The sequence below is a fragment of the Phoenix dactylifera genome, chromosome 12, assembly GCF_051530095.1.
Source record: "Phoenix dactylifera cultivar Ajwa chromosome 12, Ajwa_hap1_PhDact_Kaust_v1.1, whole genome shotgun sequence".
Classification (NCBI taxonomy): Eukaryota; Viridiplantae; Streptophyta; class Magnoliopsida; order Arecales; family Arecaceae; genus Phoenix; species Phoenix dactylifera.
In genome coordinates this window covers 27,147,092-27,170,682 of record NC_143201.1, presented here as the reverse complement: position 1 = coordinate 27,170,682, position 23,591 = coordinate 27,147,092, and the positions used below count along the sequence as shown (strand labels likewise).

The 23,591-nt window shown below is 43.3% G+C and overlaps 2 protein-coding genes across 6 annotated transcripts; one reads left to right on the top strand and one right to left on the bottom strand.

The window, feature by feature from the left end:
* Nucleotides 1-2,304: 2,304 nt before the first annotated feature.
* MEE62 (Leucine-rich repeat protein kinase family protein) lies at nucleotides 2,305-5,470 on the bottom strand. The gene is made up of 2 exons (XM_039130350.3): nucleotides 4,163-5,470; nucleotides 2,305-3,839 (listed from the first exon to the last, which is right to left on the bottom strand). The coding sequence occupies exons 1-2, from the start codon at nucleotides 5,457-5,459 to the stop codon at nucleotides 3,172-3,174; spliced, it is 1,965 nt and encodes a 654-aa protein (XP_038986278.3). The 5' UTR covers nucleotides 5,460-5,470; the 3' UTR covers nucleotides 2,305-3,171.
* Nucleotides 5,471-13,440: 7,970 nt separating this feature from the next.
* On the top strand, nucleotides 13,441-22,795 carry LOC103717833 (CBL-interacting serine/threonine-protein kinase 12-like). Of its 5 annotated transcripts, none has more exons than XR_016398142.1 (4): nucleotides 13,442-15,222; nucleotides 15,620-15,684; nucleotides 15,828-15,931; nucleotides 19,938-20,266. XR_016398142.1 is itself a non-coding variant. In XM_088709456.2 (2 exons), exon 1 carries the CDS (start codon nucleotides 13,774-13,776, stop codon nucleotides 15,202-15,204), a length of 1,431 nt encoding a protein of 476 aa, XP_088565582.2. In that variant the 5' UTR covers nucleotides 13,441-13,773; the 3' UTR covers nucleotides 15,205-15,222; nucleotides 19,938-20,266. The 5 variants fall into 5 exon arrangements, 1 of the variants encoding a protein (XP_088565582.2); XR_015972465.2 differs by having other exon boundaries at nucleotides 15,828-16,021; XR_016398143.1 differs by lacking the exon at nucleotides 15,828-15,931.
* The last annotated feature ends 796 nt before the right edge of the window (nucleotides 22,796-23,591 follow it).

Below are 23,591 nucleotides of genomic sequence, written 5' to 3'. Positions count from 1 at the left end.
TGTACTTTTCTTTCAGACAACAATTTCTGCTATTGGAGATTGTATCGTCCTAAAATCTGCGTTGGTGACGAATGCTAAGCTTTCATTGATAGATTGATGCCTTTGTACATGTCCACCATTTGGGTATTACTATTAGGCGCGTGTGATAGGTGATCAGCAAATAAAAGAGAACTTCACACGGGATTGTAATGGATAATGTCTTAAGGGGTTGTTCTGCAACATAGAAGGTCATGCACCTAAATCAGAGTCGATTCATGCCATGTCAAAGCTAATTCTGCTTTGATCTAACTAAAGGAAAAAAAAACATCCCATTCCAGCTCAGTGCCAAAACCAATACAGCTTGATCGGCTTGATATGGATCAATCCCAAAGCCAACAGAATCCAGGGTGCCTAGATGCGGGTAAGACTTGGGATGATTCCACAAAGCCTAATCGGATCAAGCAGCAAACAGACAGCCCGATGAAAATTGGAATGAGCTAAAAGCAGCGGCGGTGGACAAGGATTCCTAAAACAAGCACACGGTGACACGGACGAGCCAAAAAAAATCTCTTCCCCGAGCCCTTCGTCGCCCTCGGCGGCTGCGAGGGACAACCCCATGACACCTGCTCTTCCGCGCTTGACCGGTCAACCATATGGCCTGCCCCCCTGGCCTGCAAGAAACCATACAAAACGCCCGACTTTGACACTCGACACGGAGACGAAAGAGACACAAGCACTCCCCCTTCAACTCGACAACTTTAATACTAGCACGAGAGAGCGAGAGAAATATCTAGATCCCCGCCTAGGCCCGTGGAGTGTGTGGGAGCCTTAGGAATGAGGCAGTTGGCTCGCCTTATTCAAAATTATGACGGGCGGAACATTTACTACTTACCTCCTCCCTGGCCCAGAGTCTTAATGAGAGGCATGCATTGGTTGGGGGGGATGCTCTGGTTTTATAGAACTGTGCCTGTCGTTTAATATTTAATAGGTAAGGACCTAGCTGTGGATTGGGGCGCATAATTTTGTCTAGGGTTCAGGCCTAGTCCATAACCCATGCTGGCCTGATATGCTCATCTCAAACTGTTGGTTTGACTGTTTGTGATTGCCTAAGCCTTGGTACGTAATTGCAGAAATTGGGACATGAGGCTCCCTGTGCTTGATGCTCATCAGGGAGGACAGATCTTCAACACGAACACCAGTGCAGCCACTCTGGCTCGAAGTTTCTCTGCATGAAAGATCATGGAATAGGAGACTAGACGGTGAATTCTGCAATTGAGATTTGGAGAGATCATTGTGACGGGTGTGCGCATTTATTGTGTTGCATCACGGAAAGGCACTGCTGATGACTAGAAAAATGACCAGGGTGGACCATCGAGTGATCGAGGTGAGTTTGGATTAAACAACTTGGAGGCCTATAGCAGAAGTCTATCACTGTCGCCATCATATGCATAACTTGGCTTGCATAGAGATTAATTAATAGGTAATGTGAGTTTGTACTTCACTTTTCCTATGCCGATGAAAAATTATACCCTACATCAGGTACACCATATTGACAGCGCACCACACGGATCATACATGCAAATTCTAGATTCTATTGAATCTGTTCCCCTAGTTGTGTTTCTTGGTTCACTCTCCATGTCTCCTCCTCTCCAACTTATTTTTAATTAAATAAAAAATAATATAGTCAATTAATTGGCCGCATACCATTTAAGAGTTTGCCACCGGTGCTTTTGCGTCAGTTGAAATGGACTTTCATATAACTCTAATCAATATATCAAATTAGTTTTTGGAACAATATAATCACCATAACTCCAGAATTCGTCATAGTTAATTTTCTGATTTGATCATGACCTAACATCAATTCTCAAATACATTGCAACTATATCCAACTGCAGGATGGTGTTAGAAGTTGGATGCAGCTAATGCATAACGCATATATATATATATATATATATATATATATATATATATATATATATATATATATATATATATATATATATATATATATATATAAATATTTAGCACCTGCCATGTACCTATAAAATTTTTATCCATATCTGTGGTACTATTGAAAATTATGTTATCGGCATCCCTTGTTGCCCAGCCGCAAATTCTTTCTTGCAATCTAGCACTACCGTGGGTGTCATAATTCACCCATCACATCAATAGCATCAATCGCCATAAACTACACATCGACACAAGAAACATTTTCTATGCTTGGACGATGACTCGTAGAATTACTAACTGATAATTGATGCAAGGCCATGAAAAAAACTAAATTGTGCCTCGCCCCAACCCCTCCCCCTCCAAAAAAAAAAAAGTTTCATGGCATTAAACAAAGAGGCAATGATCCTCTGAACCCATGTTACCGGAAATTCTTTTAATTAGTATCATGCCAGGTTTCGATAGGATTGGAACAAATCTGGATAATTTTTTCTTTTCCTTTCATATAAAAACCAAAGTTTCGTACTAAAACACACACACACACACACACACAACTTTTAGAGGGTGCAGGCCAAAGTTGCACATCCGATAAAATTTGCCATGTATCCAAACTAAATCAAATAAATCTAAATGCGGGGATAGTAAAAATTTCCCTAGTGGCAAGGCCGATATTTCCGGCTGCGGCCTATAGTATTTGTTCAACTTTATTTGGTAGGGGGAATGCAGCCCGGCAGCATAGTATCGAAGTGCAGGTAGAAATCATCCAGGATCCTTTTGTCTTGAGAATCTAAAAGCAACTAAACTACATCCAAAAAGCATAGAAATAAACAGGTAGGAACAAAAACAGATGCCCCCTCTCTCTAACTGGCCGATCGCAAAAAAACAAGCAGCACTCTCATTTCTCCTTCTGCATCACTGACCTCAACTTCTTCTTTTTTCTGATACATACTGACCTCAACTTCTTTGTGCAAAGCTTTTCCCCCATGGACTCTCTTATACAACCTAAAAGATAGGGTGCCAGTGGGATTCGTTGATCGACAACAAAATCCCCACCATCTCCAGTTATACTAGTCGTTTTGTGATCTACTCCCATTTCTTCTCCCCACGCCACTGTTCTCTGTCACCCACTCCCCCACCCCTTCTCAATAAAACAACAAGAAGGATAGATTACCTAACGAGATTGAAAAAAGAACTATAATATTAAAAGAAGAAAAGAAAAGGAGTTGGATTCGGTGCCTAGCTCCTTTAATGAGAAGAAGACGAAGACGATGAGGTGGCGGCGGCGGGAGGGCGCACGTCTTTGATGAGCCCCACAACCTGCTGCATGGTGGGTCGCTTCTCCGACGACTCGGCGGTGCAGAGATACCCCACCCGGAGGCACTCCGCCGCCTCCTTCTCCCACTCCGGCCATACCCTCAGCCTGGGGTCCACCGCCTCGGCCGCCCGCCCCTCCCTCACCAGCCTCCGGGCCCATCCCACCTCCGCCTCCGACCACCCCTCCCTCCCCGTCACCAGCTCCATCAACACTACCCCGTAGCTGTACACGTCCCCCTCCGCCGTGCCCTCGCCTACTGCTGCCACCCCGAAGTCGGCGATTCGGGGCTCCAGGTCCTCGCCGAGGAGAATGTTGGTCGGGACGAGGTGTCCGTGGACCACGGCCTGCCACGAGCCAGCCCACCCCTGGTGGAGGAAAGCCAGACCACGCGCGACGCCTAGCGCGATCCGATGCCGCGTCGGCCAGTTCCCTACCTCTGCCGGTGCCGCCGGCGGCGGCCTCTTCTCCTCGCCATGGTTAATCTCCCACGTGTCGCTGCTCCAGTCCTCAACGTCAGGGCGTGCCGCCGGTAGCTCGTGGAGCCACCGGTGGAGGTCTCCCTTCTCGATGTACTCGTATAGCAGCAGCTTCTCCCTTCCTTAAAAAACAAAATCAATTATTAATACACGAGAAAAAAAGAAAAGAATACAATATAATAAAGTCGGCAATACCTGACGACTTCATTTATGCATACTTATTTTAATAATTACGCTTTAACTACATCAGTCCTTGACCTATAAGCTAGAAATAAGAGCGGAGCAGAAGCACTAGCTAAAAATGGGTGTGCGCTTATGAAGTTACATAAACAGTAAAAAATATCTTAAGTCAGATGAAATCGCAGCCGTCCATCTTACACTCACGTACAGTGCGCGTGGGAGAGATTAGTAGAAAAAGGTAGGAAAAAGGAGAAAATCTCAATACCTGCGATGCAGTAACCGAGGAGGGGAAGGAGGTTGGGATGGCGGAGGCGGGCGAGGTCGCGGAAGGCGGCCGTGGCCTCCCGCTCGTCCACCTCGCGGGCAGCCTCCAGCACCCGAATCACCACGTGCATGTCTCCGGGGAGCACCACCCGGAAAGCCGGCCCGCTCCTGCCGCCCTCCGCCAGCTGCGACTCCCTCCCGAAGCCCGACGTGGCCGTCGCCAGGTCCGCGAACGTCAGCTCCATCAGCGGCTTCTCGAACACCACAACAGGCGCCGCCGCCCACCTAGCCTCTGCTCCCCACCGCGCCTCCTTCCGCACCGCCGCCTCCACTGTCGAGGCCGCGGCCGCTGGGTCCTCTCCCTTCCACCCATCCTTCCGTCCCTTTCTCTTCCTCCTCTTCCTCGTCACGGCACATAAGACACAAGCTAACAGAGAGAAGACAACAAGAGAGGCGGCGGCTATTGTAACTCCCAATTTCAGGGCCCCTTCGTGGCTCTTTGATTTGCGTTTCTTTCCATGAGAAGCTAAAGAAGAAGAGGAACTGGGGCCAGCGGCTGCTTGAGTAGAAGAAGAGAAGTTAAGAGAGCCGGCTTTTATAAACGCGGATCTCCCAAACTTCTTGACCTCCATGGGCTTCACCACGCCAGTGAAGTTATTAAAAGAGACGTTTAAGAAGCCAAGGCCAGCGAGCGGCGGGAAGTCTTTGGGAAAATTCCCGGCCATAGAGTTATGAGAAACGTCTAGATGTTTCAAGCCTATGAGGGCCTCCAAGCCCACCGGCACGACGCCGACATCATTCCGGGAGAGGTCGAGCACTTGGAGGCCGCCAAACCCGGAGAGGCCCACCGCGCTGGTAAGCCGGTTGTCGGAGACGTTGAGGACCTTGAGGGGCGGCTGAGCCGTGCCGGATGGGCCCGGTTCGAGCCGGATGGCGCCACCGAAGCGGTTGGCGGCGAGGTTGACCTCGAGGAGGGCCGGGGCGAACCAGAAGCGGCCGGGGATAGAGCCCTCAAGAGCGTTGCTGGAGAGGTCGAGTACCTGGAGACTAGTGATGTTCCGCAGGAACACCCAAGACACGGTGCCGCTGAGGTTCCTATTGGGGAGCCTTATCTGCCGTATTTTGGAGCAGTTTCTGTCGTCGTCGGGGGCCAGGTCGGGGAGTTGGAATCCGGAGACGGAGCTGAAGGCGAGGGAGAGAAGGTCGCGGTCTGATGGGTGGCAGGAGGAGTGGGAGAAGGAAGGGAGAGTGAGGAGGAGGAGGAGGACGAGGAGGAGAAGCAGAGAGGAGGGTGACATGGTGTCGGCTGCGTTCTCTGAGGATAAAGGGCCGGGGGGGCGTCATTAAATACGTGGGACTGGGAGGGCAGACTTAACGGCGTTAGGGGTGGGGGAATAGAGAAACAAACGGGCTGCTGGATATAAGGTGTGACGGCGGGCCCGCCACCAGCCGTAGTCCGTGGACAGGGGTTGTATCTTTCGCTCGAAAGAAAGATTCACCTTCCTTCGTGCGAATCCGCCGTTAAACCATGCATCGACAGGTTCATGCAATCCGTTAATAAAGGAGTTTGTATTGCTTTAAATTCTGTGCGAATAGCGATCCAACGGTCTACGTCGAGAAAGAACATCAATCATTGTCTCGCGCGAACGATGCAACGCGAACCCGCTCCGTGGAGCATGGTGGACCCCAGGGTTCGGTCCGGGGAGGTTTCTTAATAGTATTTATGCGGGAACGGATGCGGCTCCTGGACTGGAGCCTTTTGTCGCTTAGTCGCCAAGGCCCGGCCCGAGGCAGCGGAACTAAAGGCCACTGTAGTACTTCACTGGCCCTCTGTTCAGCACTGGCTATCCGGATCAGAGCTCAACAAAAGAGAAACTCAAAAACACGGTCTTTTGTCTCTGCCATTGAACGATTAGTCCTTATATATTAATAGCTTTACGTACAATTACACCTGTTTCGGAATGTAGTTGTGCTTGTTTTGCCCACAAATAAGGAGTGGGAAATAAAATGGAAATTGAAACAAGGAAAAGAGTAGAAAGCCTGGAAAGAAGAAACTGAACCCCGCCCCCCCCCCCCCCCCCCCCCCCCCCCCCTCTTTCACAGAACCCCTCATAACTATCATTAGGGCACAGAACCACAAAGAGTTTATGAGTTTACGGGCTGCATTTATTTTGTTATTATTTCTTGTTTAATTTCGGAGTAATAGTGCATGAACCACCAATTAAATTATACAAGGTCAAGTAATAAAATGAGACCACCGAGGTTCAGACATCAATCTCCTCCGACAAGGAGGAGCGCAACTGTTGAGCTATAAGCTGCACCATAATTTTCATTTTTTTATGATTTATCTTCTCTATTTGAATCTGTAGGTTTTTAATTAAAGTTTTTTTTCACTTATGCTGTATCTATATTAATATTTATTGAGTATGTCTTAAGTTTATAAATCCTAAAAAGGTAGAGAGGGATTTTTTTTTTAACGTATATCATATACTTCATTGGCTGTCCGAAGATTAATAGCCCACATGTGTACGGTCAAGTATCAAAGGAGGTCATTAGCGGCCAATGTGGAAAGTCAATGATCAATGGATGGCAAAAAATCCAAAGGTAAGTGCCGGTACGCCTAAATTTGGCTATATATTTTGTATTTTTGCAAATTTGGCAAGGTCTAAATAAAAGCATTATTCTACTGTAATACCCCCCTTGGTGCTTGAAAATATATAGATAAAGAAGAGGGACAGTTTTGAAATAACAAGTGGATGCCAAAAGGGGAATTTTGAAATTTTCAATAAAGTTTTCCACTCATTTATTTCACTAAATATGGGTAAAATCATTTTTAAAAATATTAGAATAGATTTATTCCTTCTAATTCTTCATTTTCACCCTCAAATTATTTGTTCTTTAACTGTTCTTGAGCACTGTTTTGCAACCAAACAATGGCTAAAGGAAATAATTTAAGTAATTTGAATTAATGCTTGATTGAAGACTACAGTATTAGTTAGATTCACGAATGGCTTAATTCAAATTACAGGAGCTGCAGTGCTTCATTCCTTGCCTGGACTCTTTGATCACAGGAGCTGCGTCACTGCGATCTCTTAGTAGACGTCTTCGTAGATTTGAAGATGCTGGAGGCTTGAAACCACTTGAATACTTCCTTGTAAGCTATGCCATTTACTTTTTGTGCTTTATACGTGCGATAGGAGGTCCTATACTTGGGGCGCGACTAGGTCTCCTGAAACTTTTTAATTAGATATTTAACACATACATGAGTAAATATTTTGACAACCACCCTGATGCTATTTATATAGTAATGTCCCAGCTAACTTTATCAAAAGGTTATCTCCTAACTAATGCAACATTCCCCTGATATGAGAGCATCTAATATTTTCCTTTAGATCTAAACCAGCTCATGCTTTATCTAAACCAACTTATAATATTTTCCTTTAGATCCAACATTCCCTTGATATGATAGCATCTAACTAACGCAGCGTTATCTTACGTAGCACCTCATCTCCGAGACCGAATCCCAGCAACTCCAACTCCCTCCGCTCCTTCCTACTCCCTCCCCCACTTACCCCAGTCCTCGTTGAACCCCGTCCCCTCTAAATTAGTGGTGGTCAACGTCCTCAACCCATCCTCTGAAAGACAGCCGGTGGTCGACGTCCCTTCTCCACTTTATCCTCTTTATCTGTTTATCCCACCTCCGTCCTCCTCCCTCGCTCTCCCTTCTCGTCTCTTCCTTCCCAAATGGCTACTACCAAAAAAAAAAATAATGATATAATCATAATTTATCATTTTGGTACCGAATCTCGTACCGGTGCTATATTAGTATAGTATCGATATACGGTACAATATAGAGTTTTTTTTACTAGATATCGGTACGCCACTCATATTAAGTATCAATACCAAACTGATATGGTACGTCCGGTTTAGACTAGTACGATATACTATGGGTGCAGCCGATGTCCTTGATCACAATCACCAACTTATGAGTTGCCAATCACCACCGCCGTTGATGAGAAGTTTTGCTAGATTTGGCAAAATAACAAAAAAGGAAGATGATGCTATCCATTTGAAGGCCATCCAACGCAGGTCCAATAAGGTCTGTTGTTCTACTTTGTTTTCTTTATTGGAACCCATTTGGTTGCAACTGCCTTTTTTTTTTTCCTTGAACAGGCCCGGCCCAACGATTCTCTTACTATTCACCACTATATTCTTCAAATCAATGATTTGCTCTGATACCATTTGTAACAACCTAGACCTTCATTAAAAAAAAGCTAACTATAAAATATTATTTAGATTTTTTGATCTTATATAAATATTCAAGATCTATCCAGCAAATAATTGATGTGGGACTAAACACACGTCTGCATAAGTCTTACAATAAAATTTTTGATTTTTTCATAGACAAAATAATAGAGAACTAGTAGTCAGACTCGATTTTTTTAACTTTTTTTAGGTACAAGCATTACAACTTGCTACAAGTCGGTTAGGCTTTAGACGGTTGAGCAGATAAGGTAAGGGGCATGGATTGGGATCCTGATTTCATGCTAGCCTTTGTTTGGTGCTGAGGTCCCCATGGCCATTTCTCTTTTATGAGATTGGGGCGCCTGAGCCATCTCCCCATTGCGGTCCAAGATCCATTAATTGCTCGGGGGGCCAAGGTTTTATACTCTGGAGAAGGTTAGTGGATAGGACTGGATCAAACGCCATTTTGTGACTCGACCTTTGACCACTCACTTGAAAGCAAGAGGGTGCATCACCGATCCAATGCTCGGTTACCATTTATAGGGATTTCAGAATCCACAAAGTCAATAAAGTGCATCCGTGTTGGTGCAGGAAACTTGCCACTTGCTTCCTTGGTTGCCAAACTTCGTGTGTTATAATGGCAGCGGCCCTTTTCGTACATTGCATCCCTCGATTTCTTAGACGCTACGACCGGAGAAGGGCGGAGAGAATCTCCTCTTTTTTTTTTCTTTCTTTTTTTTTTTTTTTATGTATCCGTTTCCGTCGGATATGATACCCCCCTATTAGCCAAAAAAAAAAAAAAAAATGGAGAGAATCCAATTCGCGAGGGTTAACGCGAATATCAACTTATCTTCCACTTACCGTTGGTTTAGCTTTTTCGAACAAAAACACATTTTATTTAGAAAAATAACTCATATTTATATTATTCATATTTTGCATTATATTTGATTTATCGATAATTTTTATGCGAAGCATTTTTATAAAGAGGCTGATGGAGCTACGGACTGGATAATTTCGTATGTGGCTAATCAATCCGAGAAAATCCTGCAGGTTAAAAAGAGAGAGCTGCCAGAGCGCTCCGTTGTTTGCTATTTTTTGACTTTTTGGATGTATCCGTATTATAATTGTATGAATTATCCGTATGACCCAATACATTTTTATAGCAATGCAATGGTGGGGTGATTTCTTTCTTTCTTTCCTTCCTTCCTTCTTTCTTTCTTTTAGAAAATCAAACAAACCACTTGGAGCATCACCAATTACAAATTAATTGAATAAGATATATAGCTATGTGATATTTAATTGAATCTTAATTAGCTTTTGCATTAAATCTTTTAAACAACATATTGAGATGATAGATCAAGACATATAATTTTTATAAAATTAAAACTTATAAAGAATGTCCACTCAACAGAATACCTACAAACAATCTGATTTTTATATCGAGACCCTGGAATAAAAGCCTTGGAATTGTCAGGCGCAGGTGCAAATCAAGATCAACAGAAGCTGATATAGTAGAGTTGTAATCTACGGATATAATATCAAATTCATCTATATACAAGTGATCATAAGGCAATTTTAGACATAAGGCTAAACTTTTCAATTTGTTGCAAAGTCTAGCTAATTAGTTGTTTGGTAAATGTCTTAGCTAAAGAGTTCTGTGCAAGAAATCATGCATGCATAGGATATAGTGATTGGCTATAAATGATATCTTGAAAGGGATCTCTTTCAGTTTCTTTCTTTCTTTCTTTTTTCTTTTATTTGGTGTGTATGAGTGTACGTGCATGTGCAAGGCATATCTATATATCATTGAGATCATGAAATATGATACATAACTTTAATGTTGTTATTAGAATTAAATAAATTATGTTTGCTCATAAAGGCATTTCTAGCTGTCCTCCTACCTCAGATGTATCATTTGCTTACTCTTTTCCAGAAGAAATGGAGATCCAACATGTTATTAAATCTTTCAGCAGCGGCACTTTTTCTTTGTGACCTTTTTTTTCTGTTGATAATTTCTATATTTCATGTGAACTATAACACTCATATGAAAAAATAAACGACATAATTTATACAACTGGTGTGCCTACTTGTTTCCTGCTTTTAACCCTGTGTGGTTCGGTAGTTGTTTAGGGTCAATTTAGAAATGATCCGGTTCATATGCGCATGGTTCAATGGCGTTTAAGTTTTAAAGTTGAAGTTGTCCAGGCTCGGCCGCAGAAAAAGTTGAAACGCAGCTCCAGAGAAAATTCAACATAGATGGAAGTGGTTCATGATCCACTCGAGAGCCATTCATTATTCAATAAAAGAAAAAACTGACCTGCTGGCAAATTCAATTTAATATAGTGGAGAGGCTTTAGGAATTAAGGAATGCCATTTATCTAATTAATTTTTTAAGCATGGCACAGGGCTTGAGTTATGGAAAGGCATGGCCCTCTTCCAACTACTTTCTTGGCTACAAATTATATCCATCATTAACTTCAAAGGCACTGACGCGTGCAAGCATTAGAAGCTTTGAGGTACAAAACCAAAACTTGATGCGACTTTGAATAAAACCTGCCGCTGCCGCTAGGCTTCGAGGAGAGAAGTGATGGTTCGGTTGGGCTGGGAGTCTGCCGTTGCTTGGCTCATGATCCACCTGCTGTTGCTGTTTGGTGGTGGTACTTTGCTGCAGATTTTGGATGACTGTTAGTTGGCATCTGAATTTGTTGTGTGAGGAGTTCAAACTGTGAGGCAGGAAAAGTTGGTGCCGCGCGCGGTTCCGATGGAGACGAAACCCTCCAAGGGCTTTGTAGGGAGCCATCAAACCCTATAGGTACATCTTGTTAGGCAGCCAAGAGTATTGCTTTTGCTTTTTGAGACTTTATGGGTGTATGTTCCAGTGAAATCTCCAACGGTAGGATCACAACCTTTTCTCTAGCTACTAGAGTGCTTGGACAGTTGGCTGCTCAGATTGTGAAGATCAGCCGAAGATCGTAATATGTCTTCGAGGTGGCAAAGTGGTAACCATTACACTCCAGGGTTGATGGCTTCGATGTCGGTCGATCCCGATGTGGTGTTCGATAATGGAGATTGTGTTCGAATCTTCACTCTAATGCTGAATCTAACCTAAAACAACAAAAATAGAGAGTTCCGATGAGGGATCCTTCGACGTCTAAGCTAGATGGACTCTCAAGAAGCAGCAGAGGTGTTGTGAGAGCTGTAAAGTGGCAGCAAAATAGAGTAAAAAGGCTCGAGAGCACTTATCTGGAGGATCTCTCGGGAGTAGTTTATATAGGCAAGGGTCGGTGCCTGCAGCCAAAAAATTCGGGTATACAGATCGGTCGTTTTTTGTAACTGATCGCACGTTCGAAAATCGCATGCGTGTGTCTTGCTCGATGCATCTTATTCCGTGCATCTCGTTCATTGGTCACATGGTTATGGAAACTGATGGGGGGTGAAATGGATTGTTCGGCCTACAACTAAAAGGCCACCCAATTTCGGTCCTATAAACATCAACACCAATCAGTTGGATCCATACTTCGGCCCAGAGTCAGCTCGACTTCGGGACTCCGCCAAAAGCTCCACCAACTTCAGACATTCGCCGACTGCTCCGACCAAGTTCGAGGTGCCTCCAGTATTCGCCGACCCGCCCCGACCAAGTTCGGGGCGCCTATCTCAGTAGTACGCTCCGACCTTCGAGCTCGGAACGCTCCACTGAGCACACTTCGGAATCCGGGAAGCCGAGCTACTCCCAGCACCCGTTAAGCCGACCTCGTCAAACGCATGACGCGACCTTTCAATAAGCTCGGCCTCACCAACGACCGCACCCATGTGCGCGCCTACGTCCATCTACGTGGCCGTAGTTTACAACACTACCGTACTACGTCTCCATATCCGGCCTTCAACAGTCAGACAACACATTGACTACTCCGGTCATACCCCGCCGTGATTGTCAACATCCTACCATTCTCAAGAACGGGCAGTACTACATGCCACCAGTCAGCCTAAGCTGCGCGCTATCCGGCTCAAAGCTACGTCCCCTCATGATGAGGGCTGACAGTGCCTCTGCCATCTGGGCCACTCCACCGAGATTATAAATAACTTGGTCAAGTAACTTCTAAGGGACTTTTTGGCCAGACCAAATTTACCCCACTCTAACTTGATCGTCGGAGGGCCTTCACTGAAAACATCAGTGAGGCTTTGTGCAGATCCACGGCCATCGAGCAGGAGGTGGCTCTCGTTTTCTTCTTCCAACTGCCGGCGGCTTCCTCGACTCCACCGGCGTGGTCACCCTCGGGCCAAATTTGAACCACAACAGAAATCATTCGCTGATCATGGTTGATCTGTTGTTAGCTGGAGAGATTGTTTGAAATTCGAAGTATTTGCCTTTAGATCAACTATAAAACAAGCTTTGACTAGCCGGTCGGTGGCTTTGTGGCAAGTTTTTGTTCATAGGTTTGCCATATCACCTGTCGTTGGTTTCAAAGCTCATCACCTATTAAGCAATTCGGTCACACAACTTCCAGCATTCCTTTACGTGTCAACAAATTATACCCACGGTGCCATGAAATACTGCTCTCCGCCAATCAGCTGATTTATATCGGTTAACACGGTCTCGTTCAGGATAGCGGTACCGAACACGAAACCAAGGTCCGGAAACGGCACATAGGCCAGGTGTCAACCACACACAAATCCACCAGTATCGACCCTCCTAGATCATCAGCATATTACTCGCCACGCCGGCCCGGAATTTTACGGTCGGCATCGTGTCGCCCTTCACTGTCCTCCCGCGCTCCACCTGCCATTTTCGAAAGACTAAACACAAAAGATTCCGACAAAGTCAATGCTCTCGCTAGTGTTGCAGTAGCTTCGATCAGCTTCAGACCAGCCTTGGAATAATTATACGTGTCACGCTCCGGTCTCTCCGAACGAGATCTCGATTTTTGACCGTTAGATTTACCGAAATTTACGGCGATAGATAAAGCACATCCGCCCGATTGAACGCAGCAGCTTTACGGAGATTAAACACATCCGCGTCGCGCAAATATGCGGAACAGTCAAATGTAGCACGTGATCCACCGCCTTTCGGAGAAACGATCGGGATCCGTCACCGTCGGCAGTGCAGCCTTCATTACCGTCGCTTTTCCCACAAGCGACTGGGAGAAGCCACTTTTTCCTTTTACTTTGTATCCACCAAGCAACCAGCAGTCCGTCTATCTCATCACGTTATATGACACCGCAACGAAGCCTAACATCCCCACAAATTTTCCCTTTTATTTCCCTCTCCATCGACTCTTATCATCAAATCAAATCAAACACCAGGAGCTCAAAGCTCTCTCCTTTCCCAATTAGTTGTGTCCAGGGGGAAAGCTGACTCTTCTTCATCCAATGGCGGCGGCGAGAGCAACAAGGAGCAGAAACCCGGAGGACACGAGCAAGAAGGGGCTTGTTTTGATGGGCCGGTACGAGGTGGGGCGGCTCCTGGGGCACGGAACCTTCGCCAAGGTGTACCACGCCCGGAACCTGAGGACAGGGGAGAGCGCGGCGATCAAGGTGCTGGATAAGGAGAAGATCCTGAAGGGCGGCCTCGTTGCCCATATCAAGCGCGAGATCGCCATCCTCCGGCGCGTCCGCCACCCGAACATCGTCCAGCTTTTCGAGGTGATGGCCACCAAGTCCAAGATCTACTTCGTCATGGAGTACGTTCGCGGCGGCGAGCTCTTCTCCAAGGTCGCCAAGGGCCGGCTCAAGGAGGAGACGGCCCGCCGCTACTTCCAGCAGCTCATCTCCGCCGTCGCCTTCTGCCACGCCCGCGGCGTCTTCCACCGCGACCTCAAGCCCGAGAACCTCCTCCTCGACGACCGCGGCGACCTCAAGGTCTCCGACTTCGGCCTCTGCGCCGTCTCCGACCAGGCCCTCGCCGGCGACGGCCTCTTCCACACCTTGTGCGGCACCCCGGCCTACGTCGCCCCCGAGGTCCTCTCCCGGAAAGGCTACGACGCCGCCAAAGCCGACATCTGGTCCTGCGGGGTCATCCTCTTCGTCCTCATGGCCGGCTACCTCCCCTTCCACGACCAGAATCTCATGGCCATGTACCGCAAAATCCATAAGGGCGAGTTCCGCTGCCCCCGATGGTTCTCCTCCGACCTCGTCCGCCTCCTCTCTCGCCTCCTCGACACCAATCCCAACACCAGAATCACCATCCCGGAGATCATGGAGAACCGGTGGTTCAAGAAGAATTTCCGGCACATCCGGTTCTACATCGAGAACGATAAAGTTCACAGCTTTGACGACCTCGACTTCTCCCCGCCGCCAACGCCGCCCGATGAGACCTCCGACTCCGAAACCGAAGCCTCCACCTCGTCATCCTCCTCCTTGGTGGATGGCCAACGGCCGAAATTGGGGCTGCCGAGGCCGATGAGCTTAAATGCGTTCGACATCATATCCTTCTCCCCGGGGTTCGACCTCTCCGGGCTGTTCGAGGAAACAGGGGAGGAGGCTAGGTTCGTGTCAGGGGAGCCGGTATCGAAGATTATATCAAAATTGGAGGAGATTGCCCAAGTGGTAAGCTTTACGGTGAGGAAGAAGGATTGGCATTTGAGTCTAGAAGGGACGAAGGAGGGGGAGAAGGGGCCGCTGACGGTTGGGGCGGATATATTTGAGTTAACTCCGTCGCTGGTGGTTGTCGAGGTCAAGAAGAAGGCAGGGGATAAAGGGGAGTACGAGGAGTTCTGCAATAGGGAGCTGAAGCCTGGGTTGCAGAACCTCATGTACGACAAGTCGGCTGCTGCTGCTCATATTGGTTCTGATTCTGAGTAGAGAAGCAATAGCGAGAAAGTAACATCTCATCTCATCTTCTCCATTAATCTTCCGTTCTGTTCATACCTGCATATATGTTCTTTTTTCAGTGTAGTGTACTATGTGACTACCTCCTGGGCACCATTATGTATTTAAGAGCAGAGATCGAGATCCTCCTTACTGTATTTGCAACAATAACTTCTCAAAGATATATTAGGGAAGTTAGTTAAACCTATGTAACTTTATGTACTTTCTTGTATGCAACCATGGAATGCTTATACCAAGTCGAAATTTTACTCTCCTGAAGGATGGATAAACTATGCCCTCTCAGATTTACTTTCTTTCGTCCTTGAGATGTTAGTCCTTTTATTAAAGTGAATCCTCTCTTATTGATCTCAATGAGCTCTTCTTTGAAGGATACCTTTATTTTGAACAGTTGCCCCGGAATTCCTTGCAGTGGGGATACTGAAGTTCTCCTTCAGCTTCCCTGGCGTGTAATAGGTAAAAGTGCTTGTCCATCTATCTAGTCAGTGTGGTATTTTGCCTTGAGAGCATAAGGTTGCAGGCTTAAATTGGTAAACCAGTACATCAATTTCAGGTGTACGTCTGAGTTCTTTTATCTTTCCATGCTCTATTCCCTGCAGTTTCCCACGTCGCCCCTCCCATATTTGTCAATATGGAGCCTATTCCAATCTGAGATATTATTCACATTTTCTCAGTTCATGGGAGCAAGCAGTGTAGAATTCAGGTTTCATGCAATTAATCATTGCTGTTTCTTGTTCAATGCACCACACTCGAGCGGGCAGAAAAGGATTTCTTCATTTTCTTATTTCATTTGGTGCAGAAACCACTTCTTTTCTTTCAATTATTTTTTTAATTGAAAATTTAACAATTTGCCTATGTATGCCTGACTGATTTCTTGTCAGAATTATTTTTACATTCTGTTGCATTATTGTCATAATTAAGTTATATTTTGCTGCGATGCTTGCATATGGTACCCTAGCTGACCATTTGCTATTCCCTAAGATGACTGCTGAGTTGTGGTGCTTTCCTAAAAATGATTGTGTAGCTTCATTTGATGCTTGCCTCTTTTCTTAATGGACCATATCTCTTGGCATCAATCCTCACTTTTCTCATTTGAGCTTCGTGTTAGCATCAATACTATCCGCTTGTGTCCTAACTCGTTCTTTTTACAGTTTCTTGTTTAGATCCAATGACAACAAGATGATTATGAGATTTGATAAGAAAATGTTCACTCTAATTAACCTAATTTTGGATGTTTTAACAAAGCTTTGGTATTTTTATATTTTATTTGACACCATTCTGAAAACATAGTCTAATAGATGATGTGACTCCCTCACTTGGAGGATGATCTTTTGGATATTCTTTTGTGTTTAACTTGTCTCTCAGTTCCTATTGAAGAACTACTCTCCTTTGTGATATTGATATAGATTTGGGTTAACTATATAATAGGTTAGATAAGATTTAGATATACTAGGAGTATTTTTAGGGTTCTTTTTTATGTTGAATTGTTGAATTTTTATGTTATTTTTCTATGGTAAACTACATGATTTCTATCTTGTAGGTTGAATTCAGAGTTTGTCTTCTTCTTCTTTCTCTAACCTCCCTTTCTCTAGGTAACCATTATTCCTACTAGTTTGCCCCAATTATTTTTGCAATAAGGAGCACAAAGTATGTAACCTGATCAAATTTCAAGATATACAAAAGATTTTGGCTTTGTAGTGCACTATATGAACGCAATGAGGTAGTCAACTATCTTTGGTCAATTATGTCCCTCAGTTCCCCTGTTCATAACAGATCCACAAGAAATATCATCAATAATTGTTCCCTTGATGACCTGTCAAAGCTATCTTTTTACAAATCTTTCTACCTGCATCTAAGTCAAGTCAACAAATTTAGAGTTCAATTACTGTATTTTATTTTTGACGAGAAATACCTTCTTTTTATCTTGTTATCCAGATACATGATTTCGGTTCCTCTTCTTCCTCTCTCTAACCTCCATTTTTCTGTGAACCTCTCACTCCTACAATCCTTTCCCTATTACTTTTGCAATACACATTTTGATTTTTTTTTAAAAAAAAAAACTAAGTACAAGGTGGAGATAGGGCATTGAGGTTGTCTAATGCAATGCACAATGATTTAAAAGAAATTGTGGAATTCAGATATTATATGTATCATTTTTTAACAGAGTCTGGCCAAGCATACAGGGTCTGTACCCTGGGACTCTTATCTCCACTATTCCCGGGCTTCTACATGATATTTTGGTGGCTGACCCTAGTGGCTGTATTTATACTGGGACTTGTTAAAGTAGCCATCTTACCAAAAAAAAAAAAAGGAAAAAGAAAAAACAGATGGTCAACTCCCTTTAGTCAATTCTGTTCAGATGAGCTATTCTAATCCTGTCAGAACCCGAAACTCTCTCGTCTCCTTCCTTCACAGCCTCCCAAAGATACCTTTTTGCATATATAGCATGTTTGCCTCCTTTAAATATTTAATCCTTTCCATATAGACGACAGCCATCAATATGAATGATGTCATATAGTTCAGCTTATTTAGTGGATATCTTCTCCTTCGCATTAACCGACTTTCCATCCATTAATTGTGTGACAAGGTATATAGTAAAGAAGTAAAGGTTAAAATCCTTTTACTAAATCATTGTTGCACCTATTAGGATATCCATAGCTGATACCTTTCACCATTTCCAACCTTTGCAAGGGATAAATGGAGAGTAAAAAGCCATTTGCATGATTGAATCTCACAAAAACTCTGTTTTCCACATCTTGCCAAATTTGCAAACCATTTTCAGTTAAGTCCCTTCAAGTAGTTATTGAATACATCGGGATGTTGTAACATGTGGTATCTAATTCTTTGGATTTGTTGTCAGCATTTCAGGACTATTCAAAAGTTTATATTATATCTTTGACAATATTCTCGTGCCTTTATGTTTTCATTCAAGTCTTTTGCAAGTTTTAGACTGTAAAAATCAATGTAGTAGGATCAGCACAGGCTTGGGGTTAACATATGCAGTGTTGGTGGTGCAAAATTGAGGGTAAAAAATCATCCTATCAGATCATTAAGGTACCTTGCTTTTGTTGTGTGAGGATGGGCTAATGGAGGACACTAAAGCATGTGAGGATGGGCTAATGGGGGCTTGAACCCCACCCGAGTTGTCCGGGTTCGAAACGCACGGGCGTCGATTAAATCAGAGGACCGCATGCCCCACGCCCGGATGGCTCTGTGTGGATATGCTTTCCTTCCATCAGTACTTAGGTGGCGCTGGGGTGACGTACTCAAACGTGGATGGCCCAGTGAGGTTTTCCACAGGTTGGGGAGGGCACGCGGAAACTTGCGACCCGTATCGATCATTTCCTGATGGAAGGGAGGCCCAGTGGGGGCTGCTACGTGGGTGGGGTTCTGCCCCTCCCCCTCCCCCTCCCCTCCTATTATTTACCAAAAAAAAAAGAAAAAAAGCATGTGATGAAATTTAGATAAGCCTCTTGGGTGCTGTATAATCATCAAGTAGGCTAATCTCAGGTTTCATGACAGATCTAAGATGTTCCTTATAGTATGGACAAGGATAGTGGGCTATTAAGAGGCAGCATTAGCATAATATCAGCCTGAGTGTAACATGAAAACATCAGAATAAGCTAAGGAGTGGCACTGGTGGATACTAAAGTGATGGAGAACTACCTACATTGGGTTGGGTACTACTTGTATACAGGTGAAGATGGCCACGGTTAAAAGGGGGTCGCAAATTCAAGCTGAAGAGCCAGAAGAGAGGATGGCTAAGAAGAATTAAATGGAATGGTGATTTCAAATGCTTAGAATCCGCTTCTAAAAGATATAATAAATCCTGTCCTTTGTGTTTATTGCTGAACATATATATGGAGCAATGAAACATCATGGTTCTGTTAATTTATGATCTATTCTGATTACTATGAATTTCAGGACATGAAGCATATTTTTTCAACATCTCAGGTTTTCCATCTCGACACTATTAAAAATTATTTATTATATGCCATACATAATTCTTGGAAATCACTTGAAAAGTTTGATATCTGATGATTGGGAATTACCTACTTAAACATGAGGATACATGATCTCGTAGCTAATGAGGAAGTATTTCAAACCTAACTGGCCTTCCATTTGCAAACATCGTGCACGGTAAGCAGTGGTAGTCATGATTGTACTAGTTGAGAGAAAATACTTCGATTAGGGCCTTGCCTTGTAACATTAGGAAATCTGTTCTAATGGTTGTCAACATCTCATGCTTAGAAAAGTCTGCAACTAAAATCCAATTATGGCTTCACTTATCTTTATGAGAAACATCGAAACAGATGCATTGAGAGGATTGTCATACAAAAAAAAAAAAAAAATCAAGCTTGTAGGAATTGAAATGTAGCAGCCTGAATCTCTATAAATAATGAATTTGTATAACTCAGAGCATAACGGTCGTAATCTTCAGACAAATGAACAAATGTTCAATGTTTCTGTTCCACAACTTATTTGTTTATTTGTTAGTAATGACACTATTTCACCATATATTCTGAGATATTCTTCATTGGTATTCTTTGATTACATTGGACACCACAAGTTCCAAGATTTTATCAGGTGGAATATGTTATCAAGTTGTTATACTGATTTCCCTTTTCTTCGTGTAAAGATTTTTTGCCTCAAGTTTTCCCTCTTTGATCTTCTATAAGACAATGGAAGCTAAATTCCGGTGTTTGCAGGTGCAATGCCAGGAGTGGTGTTACAAACAAATAAATGAAACAGAAGTTTTTCCTACTTATAATTCCTAGGATTTGTGCAAGCCATCGGTACTTGCAAAGTCTGCTGTGGCTTGCGTTGAGGTTTTCTGCTGACAATATTTTTGTTTTCTGCTTTCCTGCTTGCTTGAATAGTAGAATCATGTGTGGTCTCTGTTGTTCCTTTCTACCGACTAGGTATAGGTCTTGTGATTTCCTGTATTACAAATGAATCTGTGTGGATCACTTATTCTTGTACATGTACTTCATCAGATGAGGACTCGATACTTCTGTTTCTAGCATACCTCTGTTCACATCACAATGGCGCATGATAGCCATTCTTGATTTTGCTCTATGATATTTTGAAGTATTTCCTAAGTTCTTTTCTTCCCGATTCATCAAGAAAACAAAGGTAAGAAGTTGCTGGAAATCCAAAACTTTCAGTATCAGAAAGTTCTATGGATTTAATTGCCACTGTCCTCGACTCATGCTATAATGCAGATGTAATTTAGTAACAATTCAGAAATTAGCAAGCATTTAGTTGCAGTTGAGTGCCCTTAATCAGGCTTTGCTCCCTGCTGCCATGGATGGCTAGCCAGTCAGCTGCAGACATTTCTTTACTGATGGGACTTGAAAATAGTGCAGATGAGTACTTGGCTATTGTAATAGCTTCTAGTCATTCAAAACCTGGATTTCATTGGATTTCATCATCATTGGTTTAACTTATTACCATGAAATATCCTAATGGATAATGTTTGGCTGTACATCACATAGAATTCTGATGCATAAATTGGATTCTTTCCAAGCTGCAATTGGACAATCTCTTACTGGTGTCACTATCATTTGCTTAGGCAAAGCGTGGTTGCACATGCATGCTGGTTCTCTGCCTAATTGCTTGTTCTATGTATTGATCGGGTTAGGCTGGATAATGAGATTGTTTTATCAGAAAATATATCCCGATTAAGCTGAAAGAGAAAAAATAAAATAAAATATCAAGAAATAGCTAGCTGGTCAATCTTTGTAGTTCTTAGCTATCTGTTTCAGACTAAAACCTAGCATAAACACTGTTCAAGCCGAGCCGGAACAACCTAGAGATAGAATAGGTTTACCTTATTTTTGCTAATTGCAAGTGTGATACAATCTCGATGCATCCTATATAAGAAATGGAATTAGGTTCATTAACTCAATGCTACATAAAGCAGAAATGGTGAATCTCTATTGATGTTTAACAATCAAAGTCTTTTGCATCAAGATTTCCAATAGAAATTCTTTGTCGCTGCATTTCCATTCATAGCTTGACTTCTTTTTACTGCTACCTATCAAGTAATTCATTTCCTTCAAACTAGTATCTGTCGTGTGTAATATATCAATTATATGCTTTATATTGAGAGAACTATGGAAATATAGTATATTAATTTTTGGATTCTAGTTTTTTTCTCTTACTTTCTCTCTTCCAGTTGCATTGGGATTTTAATAAAATTATTAATCATGTCCTCCAACTGAAAATAATCCAGCTGTAAGTTAAAAAAAATCAACTATAAAGGGGAGTTGAGACTTATAAAAGTTTCTTACTTTCATAGTAAGGATAATTCACATGTACTGCATGTGTAAGCAACTTGCAAATCAAGCTCTTATTTTAGTGACCAAATCAAGCTCTTAACTTTATTTTATTGCATGTGTAAATATAGATTTTCACTAAATGCACCTATATTAAATTGGCTATTGCTCTGTTGGAAAAAAAAAAGGCTTCTCCCTTCACTCTCTGGTATAATTAACATTTTTTTATGAAATAAAATATTTTTCTTAAAAATAGAAGAGGCATGGTAACCAAAAGTGAAATGCAGGTGTATAATAAATTAAAATAAAAAATATTATAGCTTTCCATCTTTCTTGTAACTCTCGTGGATGGTAGACCTACTGATGTTTATGAAATATTTTTTTCTAAAATTTAGAGATTTTTTTCTTCTTGTGCTTATCGTATATAACGGATACGAATACAACAAAAAAAATCAAAAAATAATAAGTTCTGGAATGCGTCATTTTTCTTGCTTAGAGAGTATCTCTAGAATAATTGGCCACATATGAAGCCACGTAATTCGCTGCTCCGTTGGCCTTTCTATACACATGTTGTGTCTTCACGGCCATCCCGCCATGGATCCTAGCCCGAATATCCGCCCACCCCACGGGCACAGTGGTAGATCCAGAAAATTTGGAGAAGCAAAATAAAAAATGCATGACCAATGAGATCGTGGGATATTCTTCCGGTCCAGGCTGACCGGTTTAGATCATCTGCTCCGCATATTGGGAAAAAACGGCCGATGATTGGGGATGACGTACGTGTATTACGAGACATGGACGGTGGACTCCGCTCAATCACGAACCGTTCTCCAATACACGGACAGTAGGTGATCCACAACGGGACCTCTCCGAACTCGTTTGGATTAGAACTCTGCAGCGCACAAGGAGAGGGTAGCCGGAGAGGTGATCTTCGGATCTTCCCCGTTGGACGGAGTCTCGGCCAGATAGGTAGCCTCGACGTTGCCCGCCATGGTCAACGACGAGGTCGGCACCAAGCTCGTCCGCTTTCTCTACTTCGTCGGCGCCGGAGGTACTCTCTCTTGTACTCAAATCTCCAACCCCTTTCCCTTCTTGTATCTTTCCGACTGTATTATTGAACACATATCCTTCCCCCGCTCTCTCTCAGTCATCTGCACCAAGGGGATCAACCTCTGGAAAGACTACGAGCGGAAGGCCGCCATGAAGACGGCCGAAACCCCTCAGGCTCCGGCAGAGATGGTAAACGGAGCTGCCGCCACCCCTAAATCTTGAATCTTGATTAGGGTTTCCTTCTGCCCCTGATTCCTTCTATCTTCTCTTTCTGTTTATGTTAATTCATTCATGAATTTCCATAAAACTTAGTCAGGCCGTGCTGGTTTTAGCTGGACATCAGGAAAATGGATTGAAATATGTACAAAAATTACTGCAATAACGCTTTTATTGAGTAAGATTGGACTTTTTATCTCGACATTCTCTTGATAAGAATCTTTGAATTATTTACAACTCTTGATTATACTATAGTTAGGGAAGCTCTATATATTATGGGATTATTGGGTTGGCATTAATTTGGCTCACATAATGGAAGAAGATCATGTACTTTTGTCTAAAGTTCTTGCAAATTTTGTAATAATCTGTTTTGGCATATGCGATCCTGATAACTCTTGAGAGTCTTGGATGCCTTTCTTGATTTCAAGAAACAAGTATATTTCTTGGCTGCTTCTCTTTGTAGATGGGCATCCCTCGAAAGGATCCTATTATCTTGTATGTTACACATGCTTTCTTTATCAGAATTGGCACTTAGAGGGCTGTATAACTTGGCTTCTAGCAAAATCCTTATCCTACCATTATGCAGACCTTTCTTAGATATCTTGCACATTCTTTCCACAGGACAAAGTACCTTATATGGATCAGGTTGCCCATTCTTTCTAGAAGATCCGAGAATTCCCACCAAGAGCCCCTCTTACATAGGGAACTGTCACTCCTGTCTTCCCCTTTTTACAGGTTGGGTCACAATCTAAACAGACAGGATTGGCTTGTAGCAAATGTTGCGAACCTTGGTGTTAAAGATGTTTGAGTTTTGGT

Excerpts from the sequence above, each read along its gene's own strand:
- MEE62 (XM_039130350.3), bottom strand. The coding sequence starts at position 5,459 with ATGTCACCCTCCTCTCTGCTTCTCCTCCTCGTCCTCCTCCTCCTCCTC. Across the intron at positions 3,840-4,162 it reads CCTCGGTTACTGCATCGCAG|GAAGGGAGAAGCTGCTGCTA; the intron begins GTATTGAGATTT and ends TTGTTTTTTAAG.
- LOC103717833 (XM_088709456.2), top strand. The coding sequence starts at position 13,774 with ATGGCGGCGGCGAGAGCAACAAGGAGCAGAAACCCGGAGGACACGAGC.